General features: G+C 48.4%; 1 protein-coding gene across 8 annotated transcripts in view; it reads left to right on the top strand.

Moving 5' to 3' along the window:
* The window catches only part of DBF4B (DBF4B-CDC7 kinase regulatory subunit), a 32478-nt gene extending 6089 nt beyond the window's left edge, over window positions 1–26389 (top strand). For 4 of the 8 annotated variants that reach the window (XM_072747016.1, XM_072747012.1, XM_072747014.1 and 1 more), the window contains 11 exons: window positions 6369–6523; window positions 10809–10994; window positions 11604–11654; window positions 12438–12525; window positions 14682–14758; window positions 16428–16461; window positions 17907–17952; window positions 20546–20662; window positions 23066–23174; window positions 23306–23430; window positions 24280–26389. In XM_072747016.1, coding sequence (XP_072603117.1) covers window positions 6369–6523; window positions 10809–10994; window positions 11604–11654; window positions 12438–12525; window positions 14682–14758; window positions 16428–16461; window positions 17907–17952; window positions 20546–20662; window positions 23066–23174; window positions 23306–23430; window positions 24280–25024 — 1733 coding nt within the window. In that variant the 3' untranslated portion in view covers window positions 25025–26389. The remainder of the gene's footprint in view (window positions 1–6368; window positions 6524–10808; window positions 10995–11603; window positions 11655–12437; window positions 12526–14681; window positions 14759–16427; window positions 16462–17906; window positions 17953–20545; window positions 20663–23065; window positions 23175–23305; window positions 23431–24279) is intronic. The other 4 variants (XM_072747017.1, XM_072747013.1, XM_072747015.1 and 1 more) reach the window with 1 other exon arrangement.
* Window positions 26390–26773: the final 384 nt, after the last annotated feature.

Raw genomic sequence — 26773 nt, 5'->3', positions numbered from 1 at the left:
CTCTCTTTCTGTGTGTCTCTCATGAATAAATAAATAAAATCTAAAAAAAATCTGACAATCTTTGGTTATCTGCTTTTATTTAAAAGTGAGGCAATAAAATGCCAATTGGAGGGGGTTGTCAGTGGTAGACTTGATTGTAGGTAATCAGGCTGGAACCTGGCATTTTGCGGAAGTGTCTTATAGCTCAGACTGCTATGACAAAACACTGTAGACTGAGCGGTTTAAACAAAAGACATTTATTCCTTATACTACCGAAGGCTGGTAGTCCATGATCACAGTGCAAGTAGATTCAGTTCTTAGTAAGGGCTCCTTCCCTGCCTCACGTGTGACTACCATCTCACTGTGTATTCATACAACTTCTTCCGTGCACGCATGGTTGGAGAGAGAGAAAGCTCTGGTCTCTCTTTCTCTTATAAGAACATTAGCCCCATTAGGGGAGCTCGACCTCACAATTCCACCTAACCTAACTATCTTGCAAGGCCTACACCCCTACTACTATCACACTGGGGGTTGTAAGTATAGTCATCAGCATTCTGGGAGCTCCGTAGGGGAAGAGGTTTACAGGTCTCATGGTGCAGCATGTAGATATCCTCTTAACCTTCTGTGTTTTCACTGGGGCTTTATCCCTGCTCTCACCTGTGCTCCATTTTCTCCCATCTGGGCAACTTTCATACTCAGCGCTATTGACATTTAGGACAAGATAATTCTGTTATAGGGGATTGTCCTATGTCTCGTGAGATGTTAAGCTGCATTCCTGGCTTCTACCAACTGGCTAGAAGCACTCCTCCTCCCAGTTCTGACCACCAAAAATGTTTCCAGATATTGTCAGGTTTCCTGGGCAGGGGGGCAAAATCTCAAAATCTCCCCCAGCCAAGAACCACTGTTGGAGTCTGCTGGGATGGGAGATGGTTCTAGGTACCTAGCTAGGTTCCTCCACCTGAACCACCAACTCACATTGTGTTATAAGATTTAACTCACTTATTGAAGATTTGGGTTTTTTCTCTTTCATTCTTCACTTTAAAATAATTTCAGACTGGGACATCTGGATAGCTCAGCAGGTTGGTGTCAGACTCTTGGTTTTGACTCAGGTCATGGGCTCAGGCTCATGGGATTGAGCCCCACATTGGGCTCCACGCTTAACAGGGAGCCCACTTGAAATTCTCTACTCTGCCTGCCACCTATGCTCTCTCTCTCAAATAAATAAATAAAATTTTTAAAAATAGTAATAGTAGTAATAATCATTTGAGACTTAAACAGACATTTCAGAAACAGTCAAGGGGTTCTTGTATACTTTTTACCCAGCTTCTCCCAAATATTAACATCTCAAGTAACCATAGTACAATTATAAAACTCAGGAAATTAATATTGATAAAATATTCTCTGACCTACAAATGTTACTTAAATTCTACGAGTTGTTTCCTGGCATCCTTTTTCTGGTTTAAGATCCATTCCAGGGCAGCCCTGGTGTCTCAGCAGTTTAGTGCCACCTTCAGCCCAGGGCCTGATCCTGGAGCCCCAGGATCAAGTCCCACATCAGGCTCCCTGCATGGAGCCTGTTTCTCCCTCTGCCTTGTGTCTCTGCCTCTCTCTCTTTCTGTGTGGCTCTCATGAATAAATAAATAAACTCTTCAAAAAATTTTTTTCTTTATTTATCTGAGCCCGAGTCAGACGTTCAACCACCTGAGCCACCCAGGCACTCCCAGGTTGTGCTTTTATATATATATATATTATTATAATATACATATAATATTATTATATAATAATATATAATAAAATATATTATTTGTTTATTCCTGAGAGACACAGAGAGGCAGAGACACAGGCAGAGGGAAAAGCAGGCTCCCTGCAGGAAGCCCGATACAAGACTCGATCCCAGGATCCCGGAATCACGAATCACGCCCTGAGCCAAAGACAGATGCTCAGCCACTGAGCCACCCAGGCACCCTGAGGTGGTGCATTTTTGACACAGAAGTGATGTTGTGCCCTTTGTACTACATGGTGTCAGAAGGCACATGAATAGGACAGGGCTCATCACTGTGTCCCATTAACTTTGATCATTTGATTACAGTGGTGCCTGGCTGTTTTCTCCACTGTAAAGTTACTATTTTACCTTTATATTTAATAAGTATCTTATGGGGAGTCACAAATGCGACTAAACAAATACTGAGGTCTAAACATTTTTTTTCCCCAAAGAGTCTAAACATTTTTAACAGTAGTTTTTTATTGAGATGTAATTCACATTCCATATAATTCATCCATATAAATTTGATGGTTTTTCATATATTCACAGAGTTGTACAACCACAATCAATCTTAGAACTTATATCACTTCCAAGAAAGAACCCCATACCTAGAGACGGTTATTCCCAGTTTTCCCCTAAGCCCTGGGCTCTAGATAGCCACTAATCTACTTTCTTTCTATAGATTTGCTTGTTGTGAATGTTCCCTATAATTGGAACCATGCCATATGTACTCTTCTGTGACTGGTTTCTTTCACTTAGCATCATGTTTTCACAGTTCATTCATGTCATAGATCAGTATGTCATTTTTTTGTTGAATAATAATACTCCATCATATGCATATGATACTGCTTGAATGTTTGTTTATAAGCTATCATGTGGACATGGGTTTTCATTTCTTGAGTGTATACCTAGGAATATAATTGCTAGGTTACATGGTAACTCTGTGTTTAACCTTTAAAAAAAAAAAGTTTATATGTTTATTTATTCATGAAAGACCCAGAGAGAGGCAGAGATATATATAGGCAGAGGGAGAAGCAGGCTCTATGCAGAGAGCCCATGTGGAACTCGATCCCGGGACCCCAGGATCATGCCCTGAGCCAAAGGCAAGTGCTCAACCACTGAGCCACCTAGGTGTCCCTTTGTTTAACCTTTTGAGGAACTGGCAGACTGTTTTCCGGTGTGGCTGCACCATTTTATATTCCTTCTGGCCAGATATGAGGATTCTGATTTCTCTATGTCCTTGCCAACGTTTGTCTTTTTTGTTATAGCCATCCTAGTGGAAGTAGTATCTCTTTGTGGTTTTGATTTGCATTTTCCTTATGGCTACTGGTCTTGTGCATCTTTTTACATGTTTATTGGCTATTTGTATATCTTTAAAGAAATTATATCTATTCATTGCCTTTTTTTTTTGAGAGAAAGAGTGTATGTGCGTGGGGGTGGGGGTCACAGTGAGGTGGAGGGAAAGAGAATCTTAAGCAGGCCCCGTGCCTAGCAGAGTCTTTTGCGGGGCTTCTTCTTTTAACCCCAAGATCATGATCTGAGCCAAAATCAAGAGAAGGACACTTAACTAATAACTTCACCACCCAGTGCCCCCCCCACTTTTTTTTTTAATTAATGTATTTCTTTTTTAAGTAGGCACACACCCAACATGAACTTGAACTCATGACCTTGAGATCAAGAGCCATACTGTCCCGCCAACTGAACTAACCAGGCACCCCTCGTTGCTCATTTTTAGTTGGATTATTTATCTTTTTATTATGTGAGGGGTTTTTTTTAGGTATTGTATTTTTCATATAATTTATCTCCGATTCTTTACTTGCTGTTCCTGTTTTATATTTCTAGTATTCTCCTTTTGAGGTGATTTATTATACTGTAAAATTCTTTTCTCTGGTCCATTACTTAAGACAGACAGACAATCTACACCAGAGGAAACATCTTTTTTTTTTTTTTTTTTAAGATTTTATTTATTTATCCATGAGAGACACAGAGAGAGGCAGAGGGAGAAGCAGGCTGCTTGCAAGGAGCCTGATGTGAGACTCAATCCCAGAACTGGGATCATGCCTTGAACCAAAGGCAGACACCCAACTGCTGAGCCACCCAGGTGTCCCAAGGAAACATCTTTTATAGTACTTGTCTTCTCCCATGCTCAGGCCCATGTCTCCTGGAGACAGCCACTCTCATCGAAATATGCTTCTGGGATGCAGATGCAGAAGCTTATACCCTGAGTGGCTCAGTTGGTTAAATGGCTCTTGATTTTAGCTCAGGTCACGATCTCAGGGGATCGAGCCTCATGTAGGCCCCATGCTCAGCATAAACTCTGCTTGTCTCTCGCACCCTCTTGGTTTCTCCCCCTCCAGCATAGGCACGCACCCACGCTCTCTGTTATCTCTTAAATAAATAAATAAATAAATAAATAAATAAATAAATAAATAAATAAGATCTTTTTAAAAATCTGATCCAAACCCCTTATTTAAAATCCAGCAGTTTGGGGATCCCTGGGTGGCGTAGCGGTTTGGTGCCTGCCTTTGGCCCAGGGCGTGATCCTGGAGATCCGGGATCGAATCCCACATCGGGCTCCCAGTGCATGGAGCCTGTTTCTCCCTCTGCCTGTGTCTCTGCCTCTCTCTCTCTCTCTGTGTGACTATCATTCATAAATAAATAAATAAAAATAAAAATAAAATCCAGCAGTTTAAGGGACACCTGGGTGGCTCAGCAGTGGAGCATCTACCTTTGACTCAGGACATGATCCCAGAGTCCTGGGACCTAGTCTCTCGTTGGGCTCCCTGCATGGAGCCTGCTTCTCCCTCTGCCTATGTCTCTGCCTCTCTCTCTCTCTCTGTCACTTATGAATAAATAAATAAAATCTTTAAATAAATAAAATTAAATTAAAATAAAATAAAATCCAGCAGTTTGGGGCTCCTGAGTGGCTCAGTCAGTGAAGTGTCTGTCTTCAGCTCAGGTCAAGATCCCAGGGGCCTGGAATCACATCCAGCAGGGATTCTGCTTCTCCCTTTCTGTCTGCCCCTCCCCCCTGCTCATGCTCTCTCCTTTTCCCTCTCTCAAATAAATAAATAAAATATTTTTAAAAATAAATAAAATCCAACAGTTTTATTAACTAAATCGTGGTGTTGGCTGTTCTAGGTCCATTTTTTCAAGCATAACAGACACTTTGAACTTGTTAGTTTCAAGTACATTTTTTTTAATTTCAGGGAAGTTTTTAGTATCCTGGGGATTTTTTGTTTTATTTTTTGTCTTCAGGAACTCCTATTATCTGTATAATAGAACTTCTTTGTAGTCAGTGTTTGTCACATTGTCTTGAATCTTTTTTAATCTCTTCAAGTTTTAACATTTTACAATGAAAGTTTTCAGCCCTGCAACAAAGTCAGAACAATTCTATAGTAAGCACAAAACATAGACACACCATTTAGATTTTATCATTGACATTTTAATGTACTTATTTTATCATAATGGATTTCTATCTTATATTTTTTATTTCAGGTTATTTGTAGACATTAGTACCCTTCCTTTTAAATAGTTTAGCATGCATTTCATGCTAAAATTCCATATTTGTTTATAGTGTTTTCCTTTTAATGTCAAATTTATATGCAATGAAACGCACAATTCTCTAGATTATATTCATTGAGGGTTTGGAGGGAGTTACCTTTACTGAAATATAATATGTGCCTGGGTGGCTCAGTGGTTCAGTGTCTTCCTTCAGCTCAGGTCAGGGTCCTGGGATTGAGCCCTGCATTGGGCTCCCTGCTGGGAACCTCCTTCTCCCTTTGCCTACGTCTCTGCCTCATCTCTCATGAATCAATAAATAAAATATTTTTAAAAATTTACCTATAAAATTCATTTATTATAAGTGTTTGCTTTCGGTGGTTTGTAGTTAATTCAGAGTTGTGCAACACACATAGCAGTATAATTTTAGGATATTTTCATCACCCCATAAAGAACCTCATGCCCATTTTTAGTCACTCCTTATTCCAACCCTCAGCCTTTAAGCAACCATGGATGTAATTTCTGTCTCACTCTGTTTTCCTTTTCTAGGCATTTCACATAAATGCAGTCATGTAGTATGTGGTCCTTTGTATCCGGCTTTTCTAATTTTGCATGTGTTTGAGGCTCATCGTGGTTGTGGCAGGCCTGTGTCAGTGGCCAGTCTTTCTTACTGCCCAGTAATAGTATATTGACTGCATGTGTTGCGTTCTGCTTACCATTTTATTTACATGGGAATTATTTCGTATGGGTTAAATGAGTCACACTGCCATGAACGTTCTTGTACAAGTTTTTATCGGGACATACACTTTCATTTCTCCTGCGCATATGCCTAGGAGTGGAATTGCAGAGTCCTGTGTTAACTTAATGGTTAGCATTTTGAGAAACTGCCAAACTTGTTTTCTCAAGTGGCTGCAACATTTTACATTCCTGCCGTCCATGGACGAGAGTTCTGGGTTCTCCACAACTAAGCTTCATGAGGGCAAGAACGCTAGTCTCAGATTCATCTTTCTGTGCTGGGGCCTAGCCAGGGCACACCACCCGGAGGCTGTTGGTGAGCATTGCTTGGCTTGCAGGGACTCCCTTAGCCCCTGCTTCTCACTTTGCACCTTTTGTTTTTCTTTCCTAGGGACTCAGCTGGGAGTTTCCGCTTCTCTGAAAAAATGCCGGAAGACCTCAACAGATGCTGGGAGGCAACCCTTCTCTGGAAAGTCCTTTTATCTGGATCTGCCTGCTGGCAAAAGTCTCCAGTTTTTGACGGGGGCCATCCAGCAGCTAGGTGGGGTACGTAATCTACTTCTGACCTGCGATATGTGCCTATGGGGGTTGTAGGGCAGGAGCTGGAGAGAGATTCTGTGACTTCCAGGTATTTTTAGTGGTACGATCAAAGCAATTTTAAGTATAAGCCTTTTTTTTTTTTTTAATAAAGTTAAAACATTTTTCCTGGTTAGAAAAATATCTGAGAAATTTTGCAGAACATAGAACTGTTCCAAGTGAAAACCATCATTTTGATGTATTTTCTTCTGGACTCTTCTCTCTCCCTCTTTGTTTCACAGCTTTATTGAGATGTAATTCAGGGACGCCTGGGTGGCTCAGCAGTTGGGCGTCTGCCTTCAGCTCAGGGCATGATCCCAGGATCCGGGATCAAGTCCTGCATTGGGCTCCTTGTGGGGAACCTGCTTCTTCCTCTGCCTGTGTCTCTGCCTCTCTCTCTCTCTCTCTCTCTCTCTCTCTCTGTGTGTCTCTCATGAATAAATAAATAAAATCTTTGGGGATCCCTGGGTGGCGCAGTGGTTTGGCGCTTGCCTTTGGCCCAGGGCGCGATCCTGGAGACCTGGGATCGAATCCCACATCAGGCTCCCGGTGCATGGAGCCTGCTTCTCCCTCTGCCTATGTCTCTGCCTCTCTCTCTCTCTGTCTCTCTGTGACTATCATAAATAAATAAAAATTAAAAAATAAAAAAATAAAAAATAAAAATAAATAAATAAATAAAATCTTTAAAAAAAAATAAAAATGAAGTGTACAACAGTCATTGTAGAACATTTTCATCACCCCAAAACAAGCCCATACCCATTGTCAGTCACTCCCCGTTTCTCCTAAACACCCCCAACCTGGGTAAGCATTCATCTATTTATGTATTTTTCCCTCTTTATAAAATTTTATTTTATGTTACTTAGAGTAGGGAGGGACAGAGGACAAGGGAGAGAGAATCTTAAGCAGGCTCCACACCCAGCTCAGAGCCACACAGCGGGTTCCATCTTACAGCCCTGAGATCATGACCTGAGCTAAAATCAAGAGTCACATGGTTAACCACTGAGCAACCCAGGTGCCCCATTGCTTTTTTGTTGTTGTTCATTTTCTGTGTAGCTATGATCATGAATACGTTTTTGATTATCAACTTTTTGCCCATATCCCTAACGCATTAGCACTTTCCTATCATTATTGTCTCTCATATACATTATTTATAGTGAGAATATAATATCTTTGAGTGGATTATTAATTTATTTAATTGTTACCTTATGGACATTGAGATTATTCCGTTATTTTAGATTTTTAAAATAACGGGTGAAAAACTTTGGGTAGGGATGCCTGGGTGGCTCAGTGGTTGAGTGTCTGCCTTTGGCTCAGGGCATGATCCCGGAGTCCTGGGATTGAGTCCTGCATCAGGCTCCTTGCATGGAGCTTACTTCTCCCTCTGCCTGTGTCTCTGCCTCTCTCACACTCGCATGCGCCCTATCTCTCTCTCTCTCTCTCTCTTTCTCTCTCTCTCTCTGTCTTTCATGAATAAACGAATAAAATCTTAAAAAAAAAAAAACATCGGACACTTAACAACTGAGCCACCCAGTTGTGCTGAGTGTCTAGCTTTTGATTTCAGCTCAGGTCGTGAGATAGAGCCCTGTGATATACTCCACACTGGCTGTGAAGCCTGCTTAAGATTCTTTATCTTCCTCTCCCTCTCCCCCACCCCTACCTGCTTGCATGCAAGTTTTCTCTCTTAAAAAAAAATTAATTGACTCTTTAAAAAAGGTCTTTTTTCTCATGACTCTGGATCGGCTGAGTGGTTTCTCTGCTGGTGTCATCAGGGCTCACTCCTGCAGCTACATTTGGGTGGAGGGTCAGCTTGGCTGGAAGGACCAAAGTTGGCCTCACTTACACATCTGGCAGTTGGTGCTGGTTGCCTCTATATGGCTTCTCATGTGTCATTTGAGAAGCTTCTCACATATGTTGTAGGAATGTATAATATCATATGTATGTATAGTAAGCTGAGCCAACCTCTTTATACAGCAGTGTCATGGTAGCTTTCAGAGAAGTTGAAGAGAGAAGCTACAAGGCCTCTTAAGGCGTAGGCTCTAGAACATCTTTCACTACATTGCATTGTTCAAAAGGAGTCGGATTCAAGGCAATGGAAAAATGGGCTCTGCCTCTTGATGGGAGGAGCAGCAGTCATGTTGCAAAGGGGTAGGTGTACTGGAGTGGAAGGGATGTGCAGCCATTCAACCATCTACTCCATTCATACTGGAAAGTCCTTGCCCTGCTCCTACTTGCTAACATTTGTTTTTGCCATATTACAGAAGGTAGATATGCTCATTTAAGCCATAACTTTATTTAAAAATTTTTTAAGATTTTTTTTTAAGATTTTATTTATTTATTCATAGACACAGAGAGAGAGGCAGAGACACAGGGAGAGGGAGAAGCAGGCTCCATGCAGGGAGCCCCATGTGGGACTCGATCCCAGGTCTCCAGGATCACACCCCAGGCTGCAGGCGGCACCAAACCGCTGCGCCACCGGCACCAAACCGCTGCGCCACCGGGGCTGCCCCAAGATTTTCTTTTCTTTTTTTTTTTTTTTTTGACAGAGAGAGAGACAGAGAGAGGGAGAGAGCAGGTGAAACAGTGACAGAGAGAGACGGAGGGAGAGAGCAGGTGCAAGCAGGGGAGCGGCAGAGGGAAAGGAAGAAGCAGACTCCTCGCTGAGCAGGGAGTCCTGATAAGGAGCTCTGAAGCTCCATCCCAGGACCCCAGAATCATGACCTGAGCCAAAGGCAGACGCTTAACCAGCGGAGCCACCCAGGCACCCCTCAAGTCATAACTTTAAGGATTCTTTTTAATTGTGACGAAATGTATATAGCGTAAACTGTGCCATTTTAATCATTTGTAAGTGTACAGTTATCAGCATGAATTACATTCATGTGGCTGGGCAGCCTTCACTGCTTCCACAGCTTTTTATCCCCAAACAGACATTCTGTAACCAGTGAGCAAAAACTTCCCACTTTCCTTTTCTGCAACCCCTGTCACTCAAATCTCCTTTCTATCTCAATAAATTTGCTTATTCTAGAGCCCTCATGTCAGTGGAACCATGAATATTTTTCTGTTGTGTCTGGCTTATTTCACTTAGTATGATCTTTTCCAGGCTCATCCATGTTGTAGCCTGTGTCAGAACTTCATGTCATGGCTGAACAATATTTCACTGTACATATACATCACATCTTGCTTACCCATTCATCTGTTGGTCACTTGGGTTTTTCTGCTTTTTGGCTGTTATAAATAATGCTGTAGTGAACATGGCTGTACAAGTATCTGTTCAAGCCCCTGTTTCCAGTCCCTTGGGGTGCATGCGTAGAAGCAGAATTGCCAGGTCCTGTGGTAGACCACGTTAACTTTTTTGAGGAACCTAAACGTTTGTTGGTATTGTATAGTTTTTTTTTGGGGGGGGGGGGTGTTTGTTTTTTTTTTTTAAGTTCAGTGCCAAGTTTCTTATCCAGTCACCCTTTAGAGACGGCCATCATCCAGCCTTATTTTTAGTGGTGTGCTGGAGGTAGAGCCAACTGTTAGCATCTCTTTCCAGTTCCACATTCAGTAACATCATGTTGGTAGCTTGAAATCAACCACAGTGAGAGTGTTCACCCCCCAGAAACCAGCACACACTACAAAGCAGGGCTTTTTCCCTGGAGAGGGGGGTCATTAAGCATTCAGTGCCTTACTGCTGCTTATGTCCATCTTTTCTACTCCCCGCAAATGGGAGTTAAGTGTCCTTGTGTCTCAGGCACTGTGTTGGGCCCTTGGGATACAAAGATGTGTCAGATCCTCTCAATGCCTGTGAGGCACTTACAGGTAGGACAAGCAGGCACTTGTGCAGCTGAGTAGTAGCCAGACCCTTTCTTGTTTCATATTTTTGCCCCTTTGGGTAGTGTGGTCCAGATGCCCCAGTGTGTCTTAGCAGGAAAGCCATGGCCTAACTAAGCTACTCTTGTGTCAGGCCCTGTCAGTGTGCTCTCACTTTGTGTAGACTCAGACCGGTCAAATAACAAAGCCCATGGCCTTCTGCTGCTGGGTCAAAAGAAGTAGCTCTGGAGACAAAACCTGTATTTTATATATCTATATCTATATGAGCCCTATTATGTTTCAGGATGATGTCTTCTTGGGGGCTCAGTACAGAACTGCATTTGGTCTATTTAAAGACATTGATTCTGAAACTTCTGGCAGCCAAGATTTCCTTCCCTAACCTCTCAAAGTCGATGATTCTACATCTGCCTTTTGGTTTTCAGCCACCTCTGTGATCTGGTTTCAGGTAATTGAGGGTTTTCTGAGCAAAGAAGTAAGTTACATCGTGTCCAGCCGTAGGGAGGCAAAGGCAGAGAGCAATGGGACAAGCCCCAGAGGCTGCCCCAGCCCCAGCGAGGTCAGAGGACAGACGCCGTCCATAGTCCATCCACAGGATGGCCACACCAGGCCTTCACAGAAGCCTGCAGACTCGGTAAGAACCTCATCGGGTAGGAAAGGTATGTTCTCTGAACAAAGGAAGTAAGCCTCAGTGGGCCCTTGGGGTGGTCTCCAGCTTTAGTTTCATCTGGTTTAATTTAATCTCATTTGAATTCAGAGACTGAAAATATGTTATCATAGCTCTGGATCTAAAAACCTCAGCAGCTCATTATCCCCATGCTCTCCCTTCTGTGGTACGTTTCACTTTTCCTGGAACTTCCATGTCAGAGGTTCCAAAACAATAAGAAGGTCCTCTGTAAACCAGAGAGGGCTTGTTGAAATTGGCCCAGGCTTATCTGCGGGGGGTGGGGGTGGGGGTGGGGGTGGAGATACTTAAAGAGAGGTCTTAGAACATTGGTGACACTTTGACCTCGGGTAAGTTCAGAACGCCTTCTCCACCTGGGTCTAAGCTGCAGCCACCTGTGGGTGACCTGGAACTGTTTGTGGCTTCACCTTTATGCCAGAAGGTTTTCTAGGCACTCATTCCCCTGCTCCTCAGCTGTCACTGCTCCCAACTTTCTAAGAGACGTGACTCCTAAGACCTCATGAGCGCCTGTGTGGAATATCTGTTTGTGCACACCTCATTGCTCTTCTCTCCTGCCAGGTCCCTATGAGCAGAGGGAAGGAGTTACTGCAGAAGGCCATCAGAAACCAGGTGAGTCGAGGGAAGGGGGCTGGCTGAAGGTGGGCGGCTCCAGCACAGGGGAGGTTTAACCTTTCTTCTGAGGGTCTTCTCAAGTACTGCTATAAAACATACCACTTGTGAGATGTCTCATCCTTATTTTCTTACAAATGAGAAAGTAGACCTCAGAGAAGTTAAGTGATTTGTCCAGAGTCACCCAGGGTGGCAGTGGTAGAGTTGGATTTGACTCCCCAATCCTTCCATCTCCAGAGCCCAGCAAGAGCACCTCGAAGGGATGTTGGAGGACGTCTGTGCTGTACATAAGCCAGACTTCGTATGTCTTTTACAAGTAACTATTTATCCCTTTTGCAAGATCCAGAGCCATTAAAGTAAAGTGGTGGGAGGAGGAGTTAAGGTGATCTTATGAGAAAAGTGGGTAGTGACATCGAGAAGGGTGCTTGGGCTATGATAGGGGAAGGTGGTGTCGCTGCACTTGGGGCGGGTGCAGCCTGAGACAGTCACACCTTCCTGCCCGATCATGATGACTGTCGCTGCTGTTTGTTGTGTCCTTACTGGGTGCTGAGAGCTTTCCTCACAGAGGCCCCCCTGACAGCTCCCTGAGAAGCCTGTGCTGCTTCCTGATCACAAGTGGCTGGGCAGCGGTCTACCCGTCCGGCAGTGGCCAGCCCATGTGGAGAACAGGGTCCTCCAGTGACTTGGAGTAGACCCTCCCACAACATCTCTTCAGGGGGTGACCCGGAGCCATTCAGGCCCCGGGGAGTCTCTTGCTCCTGCCTGACTGCATCATCCTTCCAGGAGAGCAGCAGTAGAGGAGGTGGCGGGAGCAGCAGTAGTCTCCTGACCAATGCCCGCTCCTGGGGAGTGAGGATCCTGCATGTGGACGGTACCGTTTCTACCTGGGGCTTCTGTGGAGGGGAGGTGGGGACTGGCTGGCAACATCCACTCTTAGAGGGATGTCAGCCAGTGTCAGCTAGCTGAAAGTAGATGTGCTCACTGTGTTGACCCACAAAGGTCAGGGTGTGGAGACCAGCGGTAGTGATAGCAGGGCAAAGGTACTGGAAGATGCTCCTTTGTTTAACTGCGCTACATGTAGCTCTCCTCCAGCTGCTGTCATGATCCTGAATCACAGGAATCCTCCTACTGCCCACAACCACTGATCAGGTTTTACTCTGTGTTGGGAATTAGCTCAATTAATCCCACTGCAGTCTTTCTTGCCCATTGTACATATGAGGAAATTGAGTCTTAGGTAGTAGGTAAATTATCCATAGTTTTATCAGAAGTGAGGAGTGTGGCCCACATTCCAACCTAGTTTGACCCAACTAAATTTCATGTTCTTTCAGAGCACCTGGCTGGCTCAGTCAGTGAAGCATGTGACTCTTGATCTCGGGGTTGTTAGTTTGAACCCCACATTGGGTGTAAATATTACTTAAAAATAAACTCTTTTCTATTTTAATTTTATTTTTGTATATAAAGATTTTATTTATTTATTTGAGAGACAGCACAAGTGGGGAGAGAGAGACAAGCAGACTCCCTGCTAAGCAGGGATCCGGACAAGGGGCTCCATCCCAGGACCCTGAGATCATGACCTGAGCTGAAAGCAGTTGCTTAACCAACTGAACCACCCAGGTGCCCCTAAAATATTTTATTTATTTTAAGTAGTCCCTGCACCCAACATGGGGCTTGAACTCACAATACCAAGATTAAGAGTCAAATGATTGGGGATCCCTGGGTGGCGCAGCGGTTTGGCGCCTGCCTTTGGCCCAGGGCGCGATCCTGGAGACCCGGGATCGAATCCCACATCGGGCTCCCGGTGCATGGAGCCTGCTTCTCCCTCTGCCTGTGTCTCTGCCTCTCTATCTCTCTGTGACTATCATAAATAAATAAAAATTAAAAAAAAAAAAAAAGAGTCAAATGATTGGGCAGCCTGGGTGGCTCAGTGGTTTAGCACCACCTTCGGTCCAGGGCGTGATCCCGGAGAACCAGGATCGAGTCCCATGTTGGGCTCCCTGCATGGAGCCTGCTTCTCCCTCTGCCTGTGTCTCTGCCTCTCTCTGTGTGTGTGTGTCTCTATGAATAAATAAATAAAATCTTAAAAAAAAAAAAAAAAAAGAGTCAAATGATCCACTGACCAAGCTAGCCAGGTACCCCAAAAATAAAATCTTAAAAAAAATTTTTTTTCATGTTCTTTGTTTTATGTAGGGTTGCCTCACAAGGTAACCACCTATTTGCAGGTTGTAATAAATTTACATTAGAATAGCTGTCCTGAATGGGCTGGCTGTGAAGGCCCTCATACCCAGTTCTACTTTGAGTCCAGAGGTCCCCCCCACCCTTTTTTTGTTTTCTGAAGATTTTATTTATTTGTTTGACAGCAAGCAGGGGGAATGGCAGACAGAGAGTGAGAAGCAGGCTCCCCGCTGGGCAGGGAACCCAGGACCCTGGGATCATGACCTGAGGCGAAGGCATACACTTAACCAGCTGAGCCACCCAAGCACCCCTAGGGTTTTCTCCTAATGACATCGTAGGGGCTGATCCAGATCCAGCTCAAGATGTGCCTGAGTGTTAGAGAACTGTGCTCAGGAAGATCCTGGTCTGGGATGTGGGGGGCTCCATTGTCACTGGAAAATCAGCCATTTCTGATGTGGTCTAATTTTCTGCCTTCCTGTGTGTAAGAGAAGCTCCTGCTGGGACTTCCATCTAAGGCTGCATCTGAGTAACTCACATGGCTGGTCTCCCCCATGAAAGCAGCTCTTCAGTGGTACCTAAAACCCTTGTGAGCAGCAAGGCACCTCCTGTTCAAGAGCTATACTCAGTGCTACCAAATAGCGTGAAGCCAGCTTAGGTACTTTTCCAAGGATAGAGGAGGACGCAGCCCTTTATTATCAATAGGTGCAGAGATGACACATAACCAGAAGGTGGCAGGCAAGGCTGGTATGACCCAGTGGGCCAGGCCTTGAGAAGTTTAGCTCCCAGCCCCAGGAAGGAGCCATGCTGGGGAAATGAATGGGAGCCTTTGGCCATAGTCCTCTGTTTCCTCCACAGAAATGCTGATGCATGTGCAACAACTGTCTCTCAACGCTCTGTGTGTGAAGAAACAAGGGCTGGAGAAGAAGCCAGAGGTAGGTTGTCCTACTGAGCTGAAGGGAAACGGATGGCTTGCAACAGCGAAGTTTGCGACAACTTTGGTGAATCCATGACTCACACAAGCCATGTCTTCTGGCCATCCTGGAAAAAGTACAAGGAGTGCAGCCTCTCAGCATGTCCCTGGTGTCCACAGCCTCTCCTTTCAGTGCTCCCTACAAATCTCCCATGATACACTGAGGCATTCACCGTGGCCTAGGCCAGGGACTGCCTGTGGGTAGTCCTGGCCTAGATAAAACATAAATGCTCATGGCCTGCTGGCCAGGCTGCCATTCTGGGGACAGCTCTTGGCCCAGGAATGAGCCTGCAGATTGTATGGGTGGGGGCAGGGGATGTTGCAGTTTGAAAGAGCTGTCACCTTCCAAATTCTTATTTGGCTTTTCCTTCCTTTGCTGGAGTTAGAACTGTGTGTACCACACATCAAGAGAGCCCCAGCTGATTTTTAAAGCCATGGTGTCTTCACCTAGCCTGACTCTGAGGAAGGATTAAGCCTTATAGGCCCACCCCAGGGCCTCCTGGCACCCAGGAACAGGGCCAACAGTGGTAGCAAACCAGTCCGTGCAAGGTGGAGCCCTCCACCTCAGTGCCCCTTGCCCCACACCCTCTGGTCTGCGAATCTTTAGGATTCTACTGCTGCTGTTAGATAGATTTGCATTGTTCACAATTCAAAAGGTTGTATGATGAAAGTCTCTCTCCCCTGTGACTCCTTTTCCCCAGCCATTGAGCTTCCTCCCTGAGATAAGCAGCATGAACCGTTTCTTGGGTATCCTCCCAGGATCCAGGCTTATACAAGCAGATAGGTCAAAAGGCCCCCCCCTTTTATGTAAATGCAGGGAATTTTTACTTTGCTTTGTTCACTTACTAATCTATTTTGTAGATACTCGGGTCTTCCAGAGTGAGTTGTGGGTGCAGTCTGCTGATATTCAAGGGGATAGGGAAAGCTTCTTTGGGTTGTTTGCCCTGGAGGTGTGGCCTGGAGGAGAATTCAGAACTTCTGTGGGCCCAGAGGTACAGTCATGGGCTCATTGGATCTCTCCCGTCTCCCTCCTTGCTGAATCCTACTGATTTCTTGTTTTTTTCCATTTAGTTTATAATATTAGCTTTATTTGACCTTGACCTAAACACTGGTCTTGACCAACAGGGTCCAAATACACAAAACAGGGCACAGGAATGAGAGGCATGCGCTTCATGTTTGTCTTGTAAGCTGACCTGGAAGGACAGCAGTGCCTAGAAGATGCAAGCTGCCATGCATGGGCATCTGCTCTGCTTTAGGTCTATCACCTACTCCCTTTGCATCTGTCTGTCCATTGTCGCCACAACAGTGAGGCAGGCAGGTGCTCCTCACACCCTGGGCTTCACAGTGCGGGCCTGCACCCAGGTCCGGGGGCTCTGTAGCTTCTGCTCTTCGCTGTGTCCTGCGTTCCCTCCACAAAATCAGCTGCCATTGAGATGCACACGTGGGGCTTGCCAGTCATCACGTCCCCGGGGAGGCAGAGGGAGCCATTGTGTTGGGTCTGTTCTAGCTCAGGGCCCAGCCAACAGCAGGAAGCAAAGTGGGGCAGATTCACAGCAACTCGCCTCACCAGGCCTGCTTCCTCGACCCTCTACCTCCCTTGCATCCTTAACCTATTTTCCCTTTCCATTTAGGGAACGTGTCCAGCAGAGCCAAGAACGCGGAAAGGTCAGTGTGGTAGCTTTCCTCATCTAATTGCAGTCCCTCCCTCCTAAACGCTTCCCCACGGCTCCCTCTGTGGCAGCATCTGCTCGCTTTTCTGCGGCAGGAAGCAAGTCCAGGTTGTGTTGTCCTGTTGTGTTTGCAGGGCCTGAGCTTTGAAGACGAGAGGGCGGGAGAAGGGTATCCATGAGCGAGCCCAGAGCCGCCCGGCCAGAGCTTTTCTTTAGCGCCAAGACCCCACACGGCTGCTCTGGCTCTCGTACCCTCTGCCTATTCCTGGGCATTGACCAAAGTTCGGCCTCCTTTTCCTTCTGATTCAGGAGCAGTTTGGGGTGGGCAGTTTGACAGCTGCCTACCACTCTCCCAAATGCCACACTCCCTGAAACTGACAAACAGGCAGATTGACAGCCCGGCTCCCGGCCCCTCTTGGACCGCAAGAGAGTTTCTCCCCCTGGATGTTTCTCCCAAAGATGCTCTTTAAGTGGCATTTATTCGTGCACAAGCAGGAGCTAAGAAAAGTCACTTGGCACCTCTCATATTCAAAATTCAAGGAAATCTGTGGGGGAATTGATTTTAATCACTGTCTCAGTTAATTAGAAAGACAAGAAATCGCCCCCAAAAAGTAATTAATGGGAGCTGCTGCCTTATGAGGAGTGAGGCTGCTTTTTGCTTGGGCGCTAGCAGAACCTCGAGCAGGTCTGTGAGTGAGGAGGTGCCACTCCAGGCAGATCTGGGGGCTGCTAGGTCTGCCCCGGCCCCCAGCCTGCTTTGGGTGTCCTTCTGACAGGGATTCTGTGGGAAGTAGAAGTGGCTCTTAATACCTAAGAGATTTTGTAAACTATATGAATAACTAGCTAGTAGAGGTTGAATCTCTTGATTAACAGCAAATTCATCTTCCCAGCACCTCTTTGATCCTGTCCATCTCTGCCCCACTGCTATGATCCATAAACATTCTCCAGCCCTCTTCCTCCCTGCTTTTCTGCAGAAAACCTAGGATCCTCCTGAGGTGTCCTGCCTGAGAGTGTTCTCAGGCCCCTCAGGATTCTGAAGCAGCAAGAGGGAATGTCGGGGAAGGACCTGAGGCTTTTAGCCCAAACCAGCTGGGGCCAAACTCTGCCCCTACCCCCGCTCTAGTCAGGTTTCTAACCCTCAGCTGACAGCCTCCAGAACCCACACACAGAGCAGGGTCCTGTGTCCAGCTTTGGGGTGGGGGGCACTCTGTGGCCTCTCTCCCGTAAAGGAACTGTCACCCAGGGTAGAGGCCAGAGGAGATAGGGGTAGGTGCCTGACCTCAGCCAAATGGAAAGGCATGCTTTGGGGTGGCGTGGGCTCCAGCTCTGCATAGCTCTTGGACCTTGGCAGAGCCTCGCCTCTGAGCATTTCCTGTGCGTGTGGCGCAGGCCTGGCACCGTAGCCAACAGATGGCTAATGTGCGCACTCTTCCTTTCCAGTAGCCAGGCTGAAGGCACCATTCCTCAAAATTGAAGATGAGAGCAGGTGAGTGGTGGGGGACCCCATCTCCCTCCCCTCAGCCCACCGGGCTGCATGGAAGAGAGGTGCTCAGGGGCCCCAAGCTGATGGGGTCATGGAGCCCCTCAGTCCTACACCTTCATCTTCCCCAGAAGCTGCTCTTTCCCCCTGTCCTGGAGAAGTCTCCAACAGACCAGGAGGAGCCTCTGAAGGTGGCATTACACAGTTGGCCCTCCTCTTGGTCATGAGTCAGAGGTTAGTGACCTGTGTGTGCATTACCTCCTTTTAATGCTCTGCTTTTATGAGCACACGATGTCCCGCCCAGGCTCATTGCTCCTTGTTTCCCCCTGGGTGTTCACTGGCACTTCCTACCGGACCCATGCTGGCCCAGGACACTGCTAGAATGGTCCTCTTGGCTGAAGCCAGGGTACTGGGGGTGGTGCTGGTGATTCCCTTGTCCAATCGTCTTGAACTGGAAGCCTTTCTGTTTGGCTGTGCAAAACCAGTTTCTGACACATGTGATCTTGTGGGGACCCTGGGAAAGAGTGGCATGAGGATAGCCTAGTGGGGAAACTGAGGTCAGAGAAATTAAGGGACTTATATACAGCCATTTTGCCAATGAGTCTTAGCCCAAGGTCAGCATCCAGGGTCCTGCCTGGTGTTCTTGCCTGGTGTCCTCTTCACCCTGCCCTGTCTGTCCACCAGCGGGGCCCCTTCTCATCTAGAGCAGGAGGGACATGTTGATAACCTGTGAGCTGTCAGGCCCCTTGGTTATCATTGATTCTCCAGTAAGTCCTAGATCAGAAACCTGTAAATCCATAATCACTTCAAAATAAAAAGTTGGGTGTTTGTTTGTTTGTTTTTAAAGATTTTATTTATTCATGAGAAACAGAGAGAGAGAGGTAGAGACACAGGCAGAGGAGAAGCAGGCTCCATGCAGGAAGCCCAATGTGGGGCTCGATCCCGGGACTCCAGGATCACACCCTGGGCCAAAGGCAGGCGCCAAACAGCTGAGCCACCCAGGGATTCCACTGTTTTTGCTTTTTAAGAAAAAGCCCACACGAACCCAGCAGAAACTCTTAGAATCAGAGCTTTCTAGGTCCTTTCATCTCAGTATAGGCAGCTATAAGGCCCAATACTGGGGGCCTGCCTATCCTCCAGGGGACTTAGGTTTCCTTCTTGGCACTTGAACACAGTGGAGAGTTGGCTTTGGTGGCCGGAACATGAGTGGAAGGAAGGCAAGGAGGTACTGAGGATCTCTCTTCTCCAGTTCCTATAGAATGGAGGGTACACGTCCCCTACCCCAGCCCTGTCACTACCAGTTAAACACAAGTAGTTATGGCTTGTACACACCGCCAGTGCCTCAGTGTCACAATGAGCATGGCAGGCACACAGCACTTCCAGAGGGGCATACATGTGTTGGTGTGCCCCTGGCATCATAGGCGAGAGCGGGCATGAGGCTTCTTGTGGTTCTGTTTATGTACTCTCCTGAAGCTCGGTAGCCTCACCAACCTCAACTTTGCAGCCTTCCGAGCAGAAACAAAACACTGAAGAAGAAGAAGAAAGAGGGTAGTACTGTGGCTGTGAAGGGTGCCTCCTTCTCCTAAGGGCCTGAGAAGACTCATGTATTTTTTTTAAAAAGATTTTATTTATTTATTCATGAGAGACACAGAGAGAGAGAAAGGCAGAGGCACAGGCAAAGGGAGAAGCAGGCTCCATTCAGGGAGCCCGATGTGGGACTGGATCCCGGGTCTCCAGCATCAGGCCCCAGGCTGAAGGCGGCACCAAACCGCTGAACCACCCAGGCTGCCCAGACACATGTATTAATTCACCCCTGAGGCCACAGGACTCTCACCATGCCCCCCCTCCCCCCCCCCATACACACACACCAGGAATCCCTGGCCCGTGATCTCCCCTGGAGCAAAGGCCGTAACAACCAAACGCAGCATGCCTGCCAGCTACAGCAGCAGGCTTTGCCCAGGATCCACAGATCACCAGACCTGGCCCTGAACATTTCTTGAATGTGAGCAACTTGGCAAACCACCAAAACCACTCAGTGTAGGTCTGACTATCCAGAACCTTCACTGTGCTTCTCTTTTCCATTCAGAATGCCTCCCCTCAGGTGGTAACAGAGGAGTAGCCCAGAGCAAAAATGTTCCTCTTCATGGAATAGGAAAGTCACTGTTCTGGTTTAAATATTCCTTCATTAAGAGCTGCCAGGCTAGAGTCCTCAAAGGTGGTTAGGGTCAGGAAGCAAAGTGGAAAGATGGATCAGGAGTCGAAGACATGGCTTGTTGCCTGGTCTGGACCACTTAACAGTCATGAGCCCTTGGACAAGTCACAAAACGTTTTGGGCTTCGGTTCCTCTTCTGTAAAATGGGCTGACACCGCTTGTTCCTCTCAGCTCAGATGAGGCAGAGAGAGTAGACCGGCTTGATGAGTAGCCAGGGAGTGCATCAGTCTTACCAAGAAGGATGGGGAGGGTTTGGTTTTAGAACTGAAGAGGTATATGGGGGAGAAGCCACTTTCTCAGGATCAGGATTCTGAGGGTTTGGGCTGGGCCTCTCCTCCCCCTCTTCCTGCCCCCACAGTAGTCAAAATGAAGTTCTCTGTGTTTCAGGAAGTTTCGTCCCTTCCACCATCAGTTTAAGTCCTTTCCTGAAATTTCTTTTCTGGGACCCAAAGATGCAAGCCCCTTTGAGGCCCTGATGACCCCGAGCATCTTGCATCATACCAGGTGGGTGTTCCTGGTCTGAGTACCTAGGGCTGGCTGCAGGAAGGGTCCTTCCCCCCGGGGAGTCTGCTGGTCCAATTTGGGAATGGCCATGTGTTCACTCCTGAGGCAAAGCCTGTTCAGGGAACTTCGCCCAGAGAAGAGAGATACTAGGAGTCTTCATCCGTTTTACTTGGTGTTCTCCATCCCTACTAAGGAATTTGACTTGTGTCCAGAGGGCAACAGGCTAGTTTCTGAAACTCAGATCTACACGCCACCCTTAACAGAGTCCCCTGGGCTCCCATTAAAGATGCAGGTTCTCAGACTCCACATCTACAGAATCATGGTCTCTGATGATGGAGCCCCGAAAACTGCATTCTTATGAGCTCCACGGGTGATCTTTATGCACATCAGAATTGGAGACCTTTGTAGCTAAACATCAGGAATAACCTGGGGGCAGGGGATCTGGGGACCTACGTCATTGTGTAGCTCAGAGTGGCTGGTAGGCTTGTGGGTGTTCCTTCTCTGCAGATGTGTGAGAATTTGAACCTTCACTGAGCAGAGGGCAGAAGGGATATGGCTCGGGAGATGGACCCAGACGCCTTCTTGGACCTGTTCTAACTTCTGGATCACAGGGAGAACAGGCCAAGCAGATTCCCAGCATGAGAGTTCCCAGGGCCAAGGAGGGCCTGTGGGTCCCCCCAGCAGACAGAGACCATGAACAAGCCGAGGTGACGGCTAGGTACCCCGCATACCTTTCTCAGAAGGTGCAGGGGACACCAGTGGGTGGTGTCAGGGCTGGGATGGCTGCAGATTGCAGAGGAGCAGAGGTTGTAAAAGAAAGATAGTGAAGCGTTGGGTGTCTGCATGGGAGAAGTATGGGTAGAGAGCGGCCCGGGGTCAGGGGCAGGATGGGAGGTTTGGAGCGGTGAGAAAATCTATGAGAGGAAGTGTTTAATTTTTTAAATTTAAAAGTGAGTAGTATACTTTGGTTCCAAATCCAAGAATTACAGAGGGTTTAAGGTGAAAAGTCTGTATTCCATATCTCCCCTCCAATCTCCAGATCGAGGCTGTGTCCAGAGAGAGTTTGTGTGGCCGGAAGTACATCATATATCCTTTGCTCCTCTTCTGTAAAGAGGGATTGAACAGTGGCTGGGCTGGACCTAGCCTTTCCCACTTGATGTATCCTAAATGAACTTCCCATTAGTACCTAGAAAACATCCTCATTCCCTTTTATGGCTTCAAGGTCTTCCATTGTATGGTCTTACTGTGTTTTCTTTAATGAATCCCTTATTGATGGATACTTAGATTTTTCCAGGCTTTTGCTGTTATAAATAATGCTGCGGTGAATAGTCTTAGAGTGAATTTGTAGAATAAATTCCTAAAAGCAGAGGTGCTGGGTCCAAGGGTTCCTGCATTTATAACGTTGATAAACACAGCCAAATTGGTTCTCACATCGTGCCTGGGCCTGTCACCTCCTGCCTGGGCTGCCACTCAGAGCTGTCCCCTGTGCCACCCTCCGCCAGCCTGCTAGGTTAAAAACTGTCTCTTGGTACGATCTGCATGGTCATTTTTTCTCATTATGAATGAGGTTAAGTACATTCGTATGTTTGATTATTTGAATCTCTTTCTATGTGAACCTTCTTTATATCATTCATCCATTTTTCTTTTCAGTCATTGATTGCTTTTCTTATTGATTTGTAAGGAGCCCTTCATGCATTAGGGAAACAAGCCCTCTGTGTTATTAATTATAAATACTCCTACACTCACACCCTGCCCTGTCTTGATTTGTCTTCTGTTTACATTTTCTGCCATGCATACATTTCTTTAGATTGCATGTAGTTGAATTTATCAGCTTTTTTCTGTTTTCTGGGTTTTGCATCATGCTTAGAAAGCCCTCACAGGGGACTATTTTGGACTTTGTTGAGTTTGCTCAGACAGCCAAGCAGCCGCTAAAAATATGGGCCTGAAATTCAGACGAGAAGTCGGGTTCAAGAAAGAGATTAGAAAGTCCCCGGTGAAGGTGACAGCTGTGCACAGGGCAAGCCAGCGTGAGGGAGGAGACAGCCTGAGCCAGAGGAAGGGGACAGTCCAAGTAGGGGAGGCCAGGAACAGCACAATCCCCTCACTGCCACCGAGGCCTTTCCCCTTTCATCCTGCAGGGCAGATGGACATAGGTTCAGATGTGAGCTCGAGCTGGAAGAGTCCTGGGAGGCCTTCTTGCTGCCACTGGCACCCGTCCTCACCTGTGCTTTGCAATGTTAGGGCAGGGACAGGACAGAGATCTCTCACCTTCCTCGTTGGCACTCCTGCCACCCTGGTCAAGGGTCCCAAGTGTCAGCAGGCCTGCCAATGCCTGTCAGCCCCTCTGAGGGCCCCCACAGTGACTGCTTTCTTGCCCTCGCCCCCAACCCACGCTTTCTGCAGAGAACCCAAGGACCGAGAGCCAAGCCCAAGATCAGCCACCCGCACCCTGCCTAGGAGGAGGAAGGGCTTCTGTGAGTGCTGCCAAGAGGCCTTTGAGGAGCTCCATGCGGTGAGCCCTCCCTGCCAAGCAGCTTCTCCCGGGCTGCTCTGACAGCACCTTTCCCACCCAGCCTGCACCCGACTCGCATCCCACCCTGGTCTTGCCTAATGAATGCCCTGTGCCCCTCTCACCCTGGGCAGCATCTCCGGAGCACCCAACACCAGGGCTTTGCCTCGGAAGCCCACCCATATGCAGAAGTCGATCGGCTCATCGCCCAGCTCAGCCACAGCTTTGCCGATGTCCCCTTCCAGACCAGCCTGCCCAGGTGAGTGCTTTTTGTGCGGCCCTGCCGGCGAGGCAGGCGCAGCCACATCCTCGCTCTCGCTGCCGCCCGTTCTTGGGGAGAAGGAGCCCTCAGGCTGATGACGCCAAGGACCAGGCTGTGGCGCTTTTCTCCTAACCACCATCTTCCGTCCTGTTTCTTTCGGGGATTGGTGGGGGTTGGGAGCCCTCCATCTGTGGCTCCAGCTGACAGGGACTGGGCCCACACCAGCACGTTGCTCCTTCCTAATGCACAGGCATTGCAGTGCTTATGGGGGTGGGGAGAGCAGTTCAGCCGTTGCTCTTGCATGTGCCTGGTAATGTGCCTGTGTGACCTTCTAGAAGCAGAGAAGGGAATCCCCCTCCCAGATGGGGATCTCTCTGCCGTTCTAGAAGTTACTCCCAGAAAGAAGGATTGCAGGAGGTTCTCCAAAATCCCAGAGCCCTCTGAGCTCACCTTCCCTGCTGCCGACCAAAGAGCTGTGGCTTCCCCTCTCAGGCCAAGTCTTCACCTCCCTGGGCTCAGCTTGGAAAGCCAGGTTTTGTGCTGCATTCTCTAGCCACCAAAGGGCACAGCCTCCGCTGCAAAGTTATTAAATGGAACAGCCTCTAACCTGTTCCTCTGGCCAGCCCAGACCACAGGCCACAGAGCCAAGAGAGGTGTAGATAGTAGTGGCCGCTACTGCAGGGGCAGCCTGAGAACAGACCTTCCACAGAGCCCCAAAGTGGGCCACTCTCTTCACACCAAAACCCAGGAGGGCAGCGCCATGGGTACCCTGCCCCAGGAAGATCCCAACTTGCCGTGTGCTCTAAGGTGAGCCTTGAGGCCCACTGGATGCTTCTGTTTCCACAGGCAGCCAGGCTCCCCATCTTCAGATGGTGACCCTCTGTGGCCTGAGACTCTGCCTCCCAGCCAGCCCTCTCATCCATGCAAGGCAGCATCTCCCAGTATGAAAGAGGAGGACAAGCACCAGGCCTCGGGCGCCGGAGAGCCAGATGGAACAGTGGATAGCATGAAGTCACCCACAGAACCTATGGAGACTGGCAAGATGCTGGGACCAGCAACAAGCTACCAGGAGCTAGAGGGATCAATTGATGTCATTGCAGACCCCCCAGGGACACCAGTGTCTCAGAGCCCTGTACACGAGTGCCTCCTGACAAGCTCTGGTTCTGCAGAATTCTCAGGCCTGGACGTGGCACTTGTTGGCCACAAGCGGAAGGTTCAGTTCCCCAAAGGCAATCCTGAAAAGAGGTCAGGGGTCTCTCAGCCACAAGCCTCATTCTTTGTCCCTAGAGCCAGTAGTCCAGGCGGCACCAGGACAACCAGTGGCAGGCCTCTCCTCTCCCTTCCCCTCCCAGGCCATGAGCGCAGGCCTTTGACCTCCTTCCTCCCCTTGTGTCCCCCACAGACCTGCCTCTCTCCCCCGGACTCCTTCCCCTGGCAGCCCCCAGATAGGCCAGCAGAGTGCTGGGCCGCACAGCCCCCTTGGCCTGGGGGAGGATGGCCCCCCAGGTCTGAGGAGTCTGAGCGAGCAGCCCCCGGCCCGTCCGCAGCTGGCTCCAGGCCAGCTGTCAGCCCATCTGCACTCGGCAGCTAACGTGCAGCCCACAGGAGGACCTGCAGAGAGCCAGTCTACCTCTGTCCCCTGCCCTCTGCCAGCCAGCTGGGGGGGGGGGGAGGGGGGCAGCTGTTCTCAGTGGTTCTGGGCCCCCTAACCTCCCTGTCTCCCAGCACTAGCAGAGAACTGCTCCCGTGAGTTCTGTGGGACATGCAGCAACTCTGGACTTGAGGACCAGATACACCGGTACAAGTTCTACCTCTGCTGAGTACTGCACGCCCGGCCAGGGCAGACCAGACACAAGGAGGACAGCACCTCAGGGGCTCCCCACAAGAACCAGAAGAGCCCAGGGGGCCTGGCCTCTGAAGTCAAAGCAAACAGCTGTTGTCATGGCCAAGCTCTGTGGGTTCGACAGAGCTGGTCCACCCACTCCCTGGCCTTTGGGGTGGGACCAGAAGAGTCTGGGCTGGGGGCAGCCCTCTGCCCCCACCTCCAGCTGTGTCCTGAGCAGGCAGAGGTCTACAGTGGGCTCCTCCGTACACGCCAGCCGCCGGCACCTGGAGGCAGAGGCAAAGTTGGCATGGGGAGGAACCACAAAGAAGCTAGGAGCAGCAGGATCCCCAGCCTGGCTTCCTGTCCCTCTGTAGGCACTCGCCTCTTGCAGAGCTGGGTTTCTGTGCTCCCCACCCCCACCCCAGCCTCCTTTCCCAGGAGCATGTGGCTCTCCTGCTTTCTGAAATGCCTGTTTGTCCCTTCCCCCAGCCCCCCACGCTCGTGCACACAGATCCTCAGGAACATATGAAGCAGAGGAGGGGCTGACTGCAGCACCTCCAGAGCTCCCTGGCCCCCACATTTGGTGGGAGCCCAACACTGAATGGACCTTTCCCCTGAGCCCAGGTTATGGCCAGATGCCCCCCTCTAGGGACCCCTCCACTCTTCCCTGACTGCCCCCCCAACCCATTTCTGCTGTTCCAGGGTCAGTGGTTCACCTGCCAACTTCTGCATCACCCTCTTCCCTCCCTCCTTCCCTAAGGACCTCCCCCCATTTCTTTCAGCCAAGCCATTAATCTGCAGACAGAGATGGGTTTGCTATCGATTCTTTGGCCACTTTTTTTTTTTTATTACATTTTGTGCTGTGGTTCTTCTCACCCTTCTCTGCCTCTGTGTGTTTGTTTCTTTAAATGTTGAAGCTACAAGAAGCCTGGTGCTATTCTGTGTCTCATTTTGGAGGAAGAAAGGGGGGCCTAGCTGTGGGTGAGGACTGGAGTTGTTACTTTGGAAATAGAGCAACTGTGTGTACAACCCTCATAGAGGTCATGTTTGGCCTTTTTATGCCATTCCTGTTAAACTTCACAATTAATCTTGGTTCGGAACTGTAAATAAATTTGTTAATAACAAATAGCAGAGGATAAGGCTGGAGTGCAGTGTGTCAGGCCTCAGTGTGCCATCCAGTGACCCAGAGCAGGGCGGCGGGCCCAGCATATATGGGCAAAGTGAGTGGCCAGCAGGATGGGTGCCCCCTGCAAGGGGGAAAGCATATGTCAGAGCCACCACCCTCCCCGGCCCAGTCCCTGAGGGCTGCATCTGTCCCATCTCCCCTGGTCGGTCACTACGTTCTGCTGCCCACTGAGTGGTTGCCTACGGAGAGCATGCCCACAGCCCACTGCTGAGGAAACTCCTTTGCCCTTAGGAGCCTTCCTGCAAGGGGCCCCCTCCCTTATCCCCATTGCCTCTCCCACAACACCGCCACTCTGGCTGAGAAGTTTTCCCCACTCCTTCAGACCTCCA

This window comes from Vulpes vulpes, chromosome 2 (genome assembly GCF_048418805.1).
Source record: "Vulpes vulpes isolate BD-2025 chromosome 2, VulVul3, whole genome shotgun sequence".
NCBI classification, from domain to species: Eukaryota; Metazoa; Chordata; class Mammalia; order Carnivora; family Canidae; genus Vulpes; species Vulpes vulpes.
Note: the sequence above shows the minus strand (reverse complement) of the source record. Positions and strands in the feature narration are given on the sequence as shown.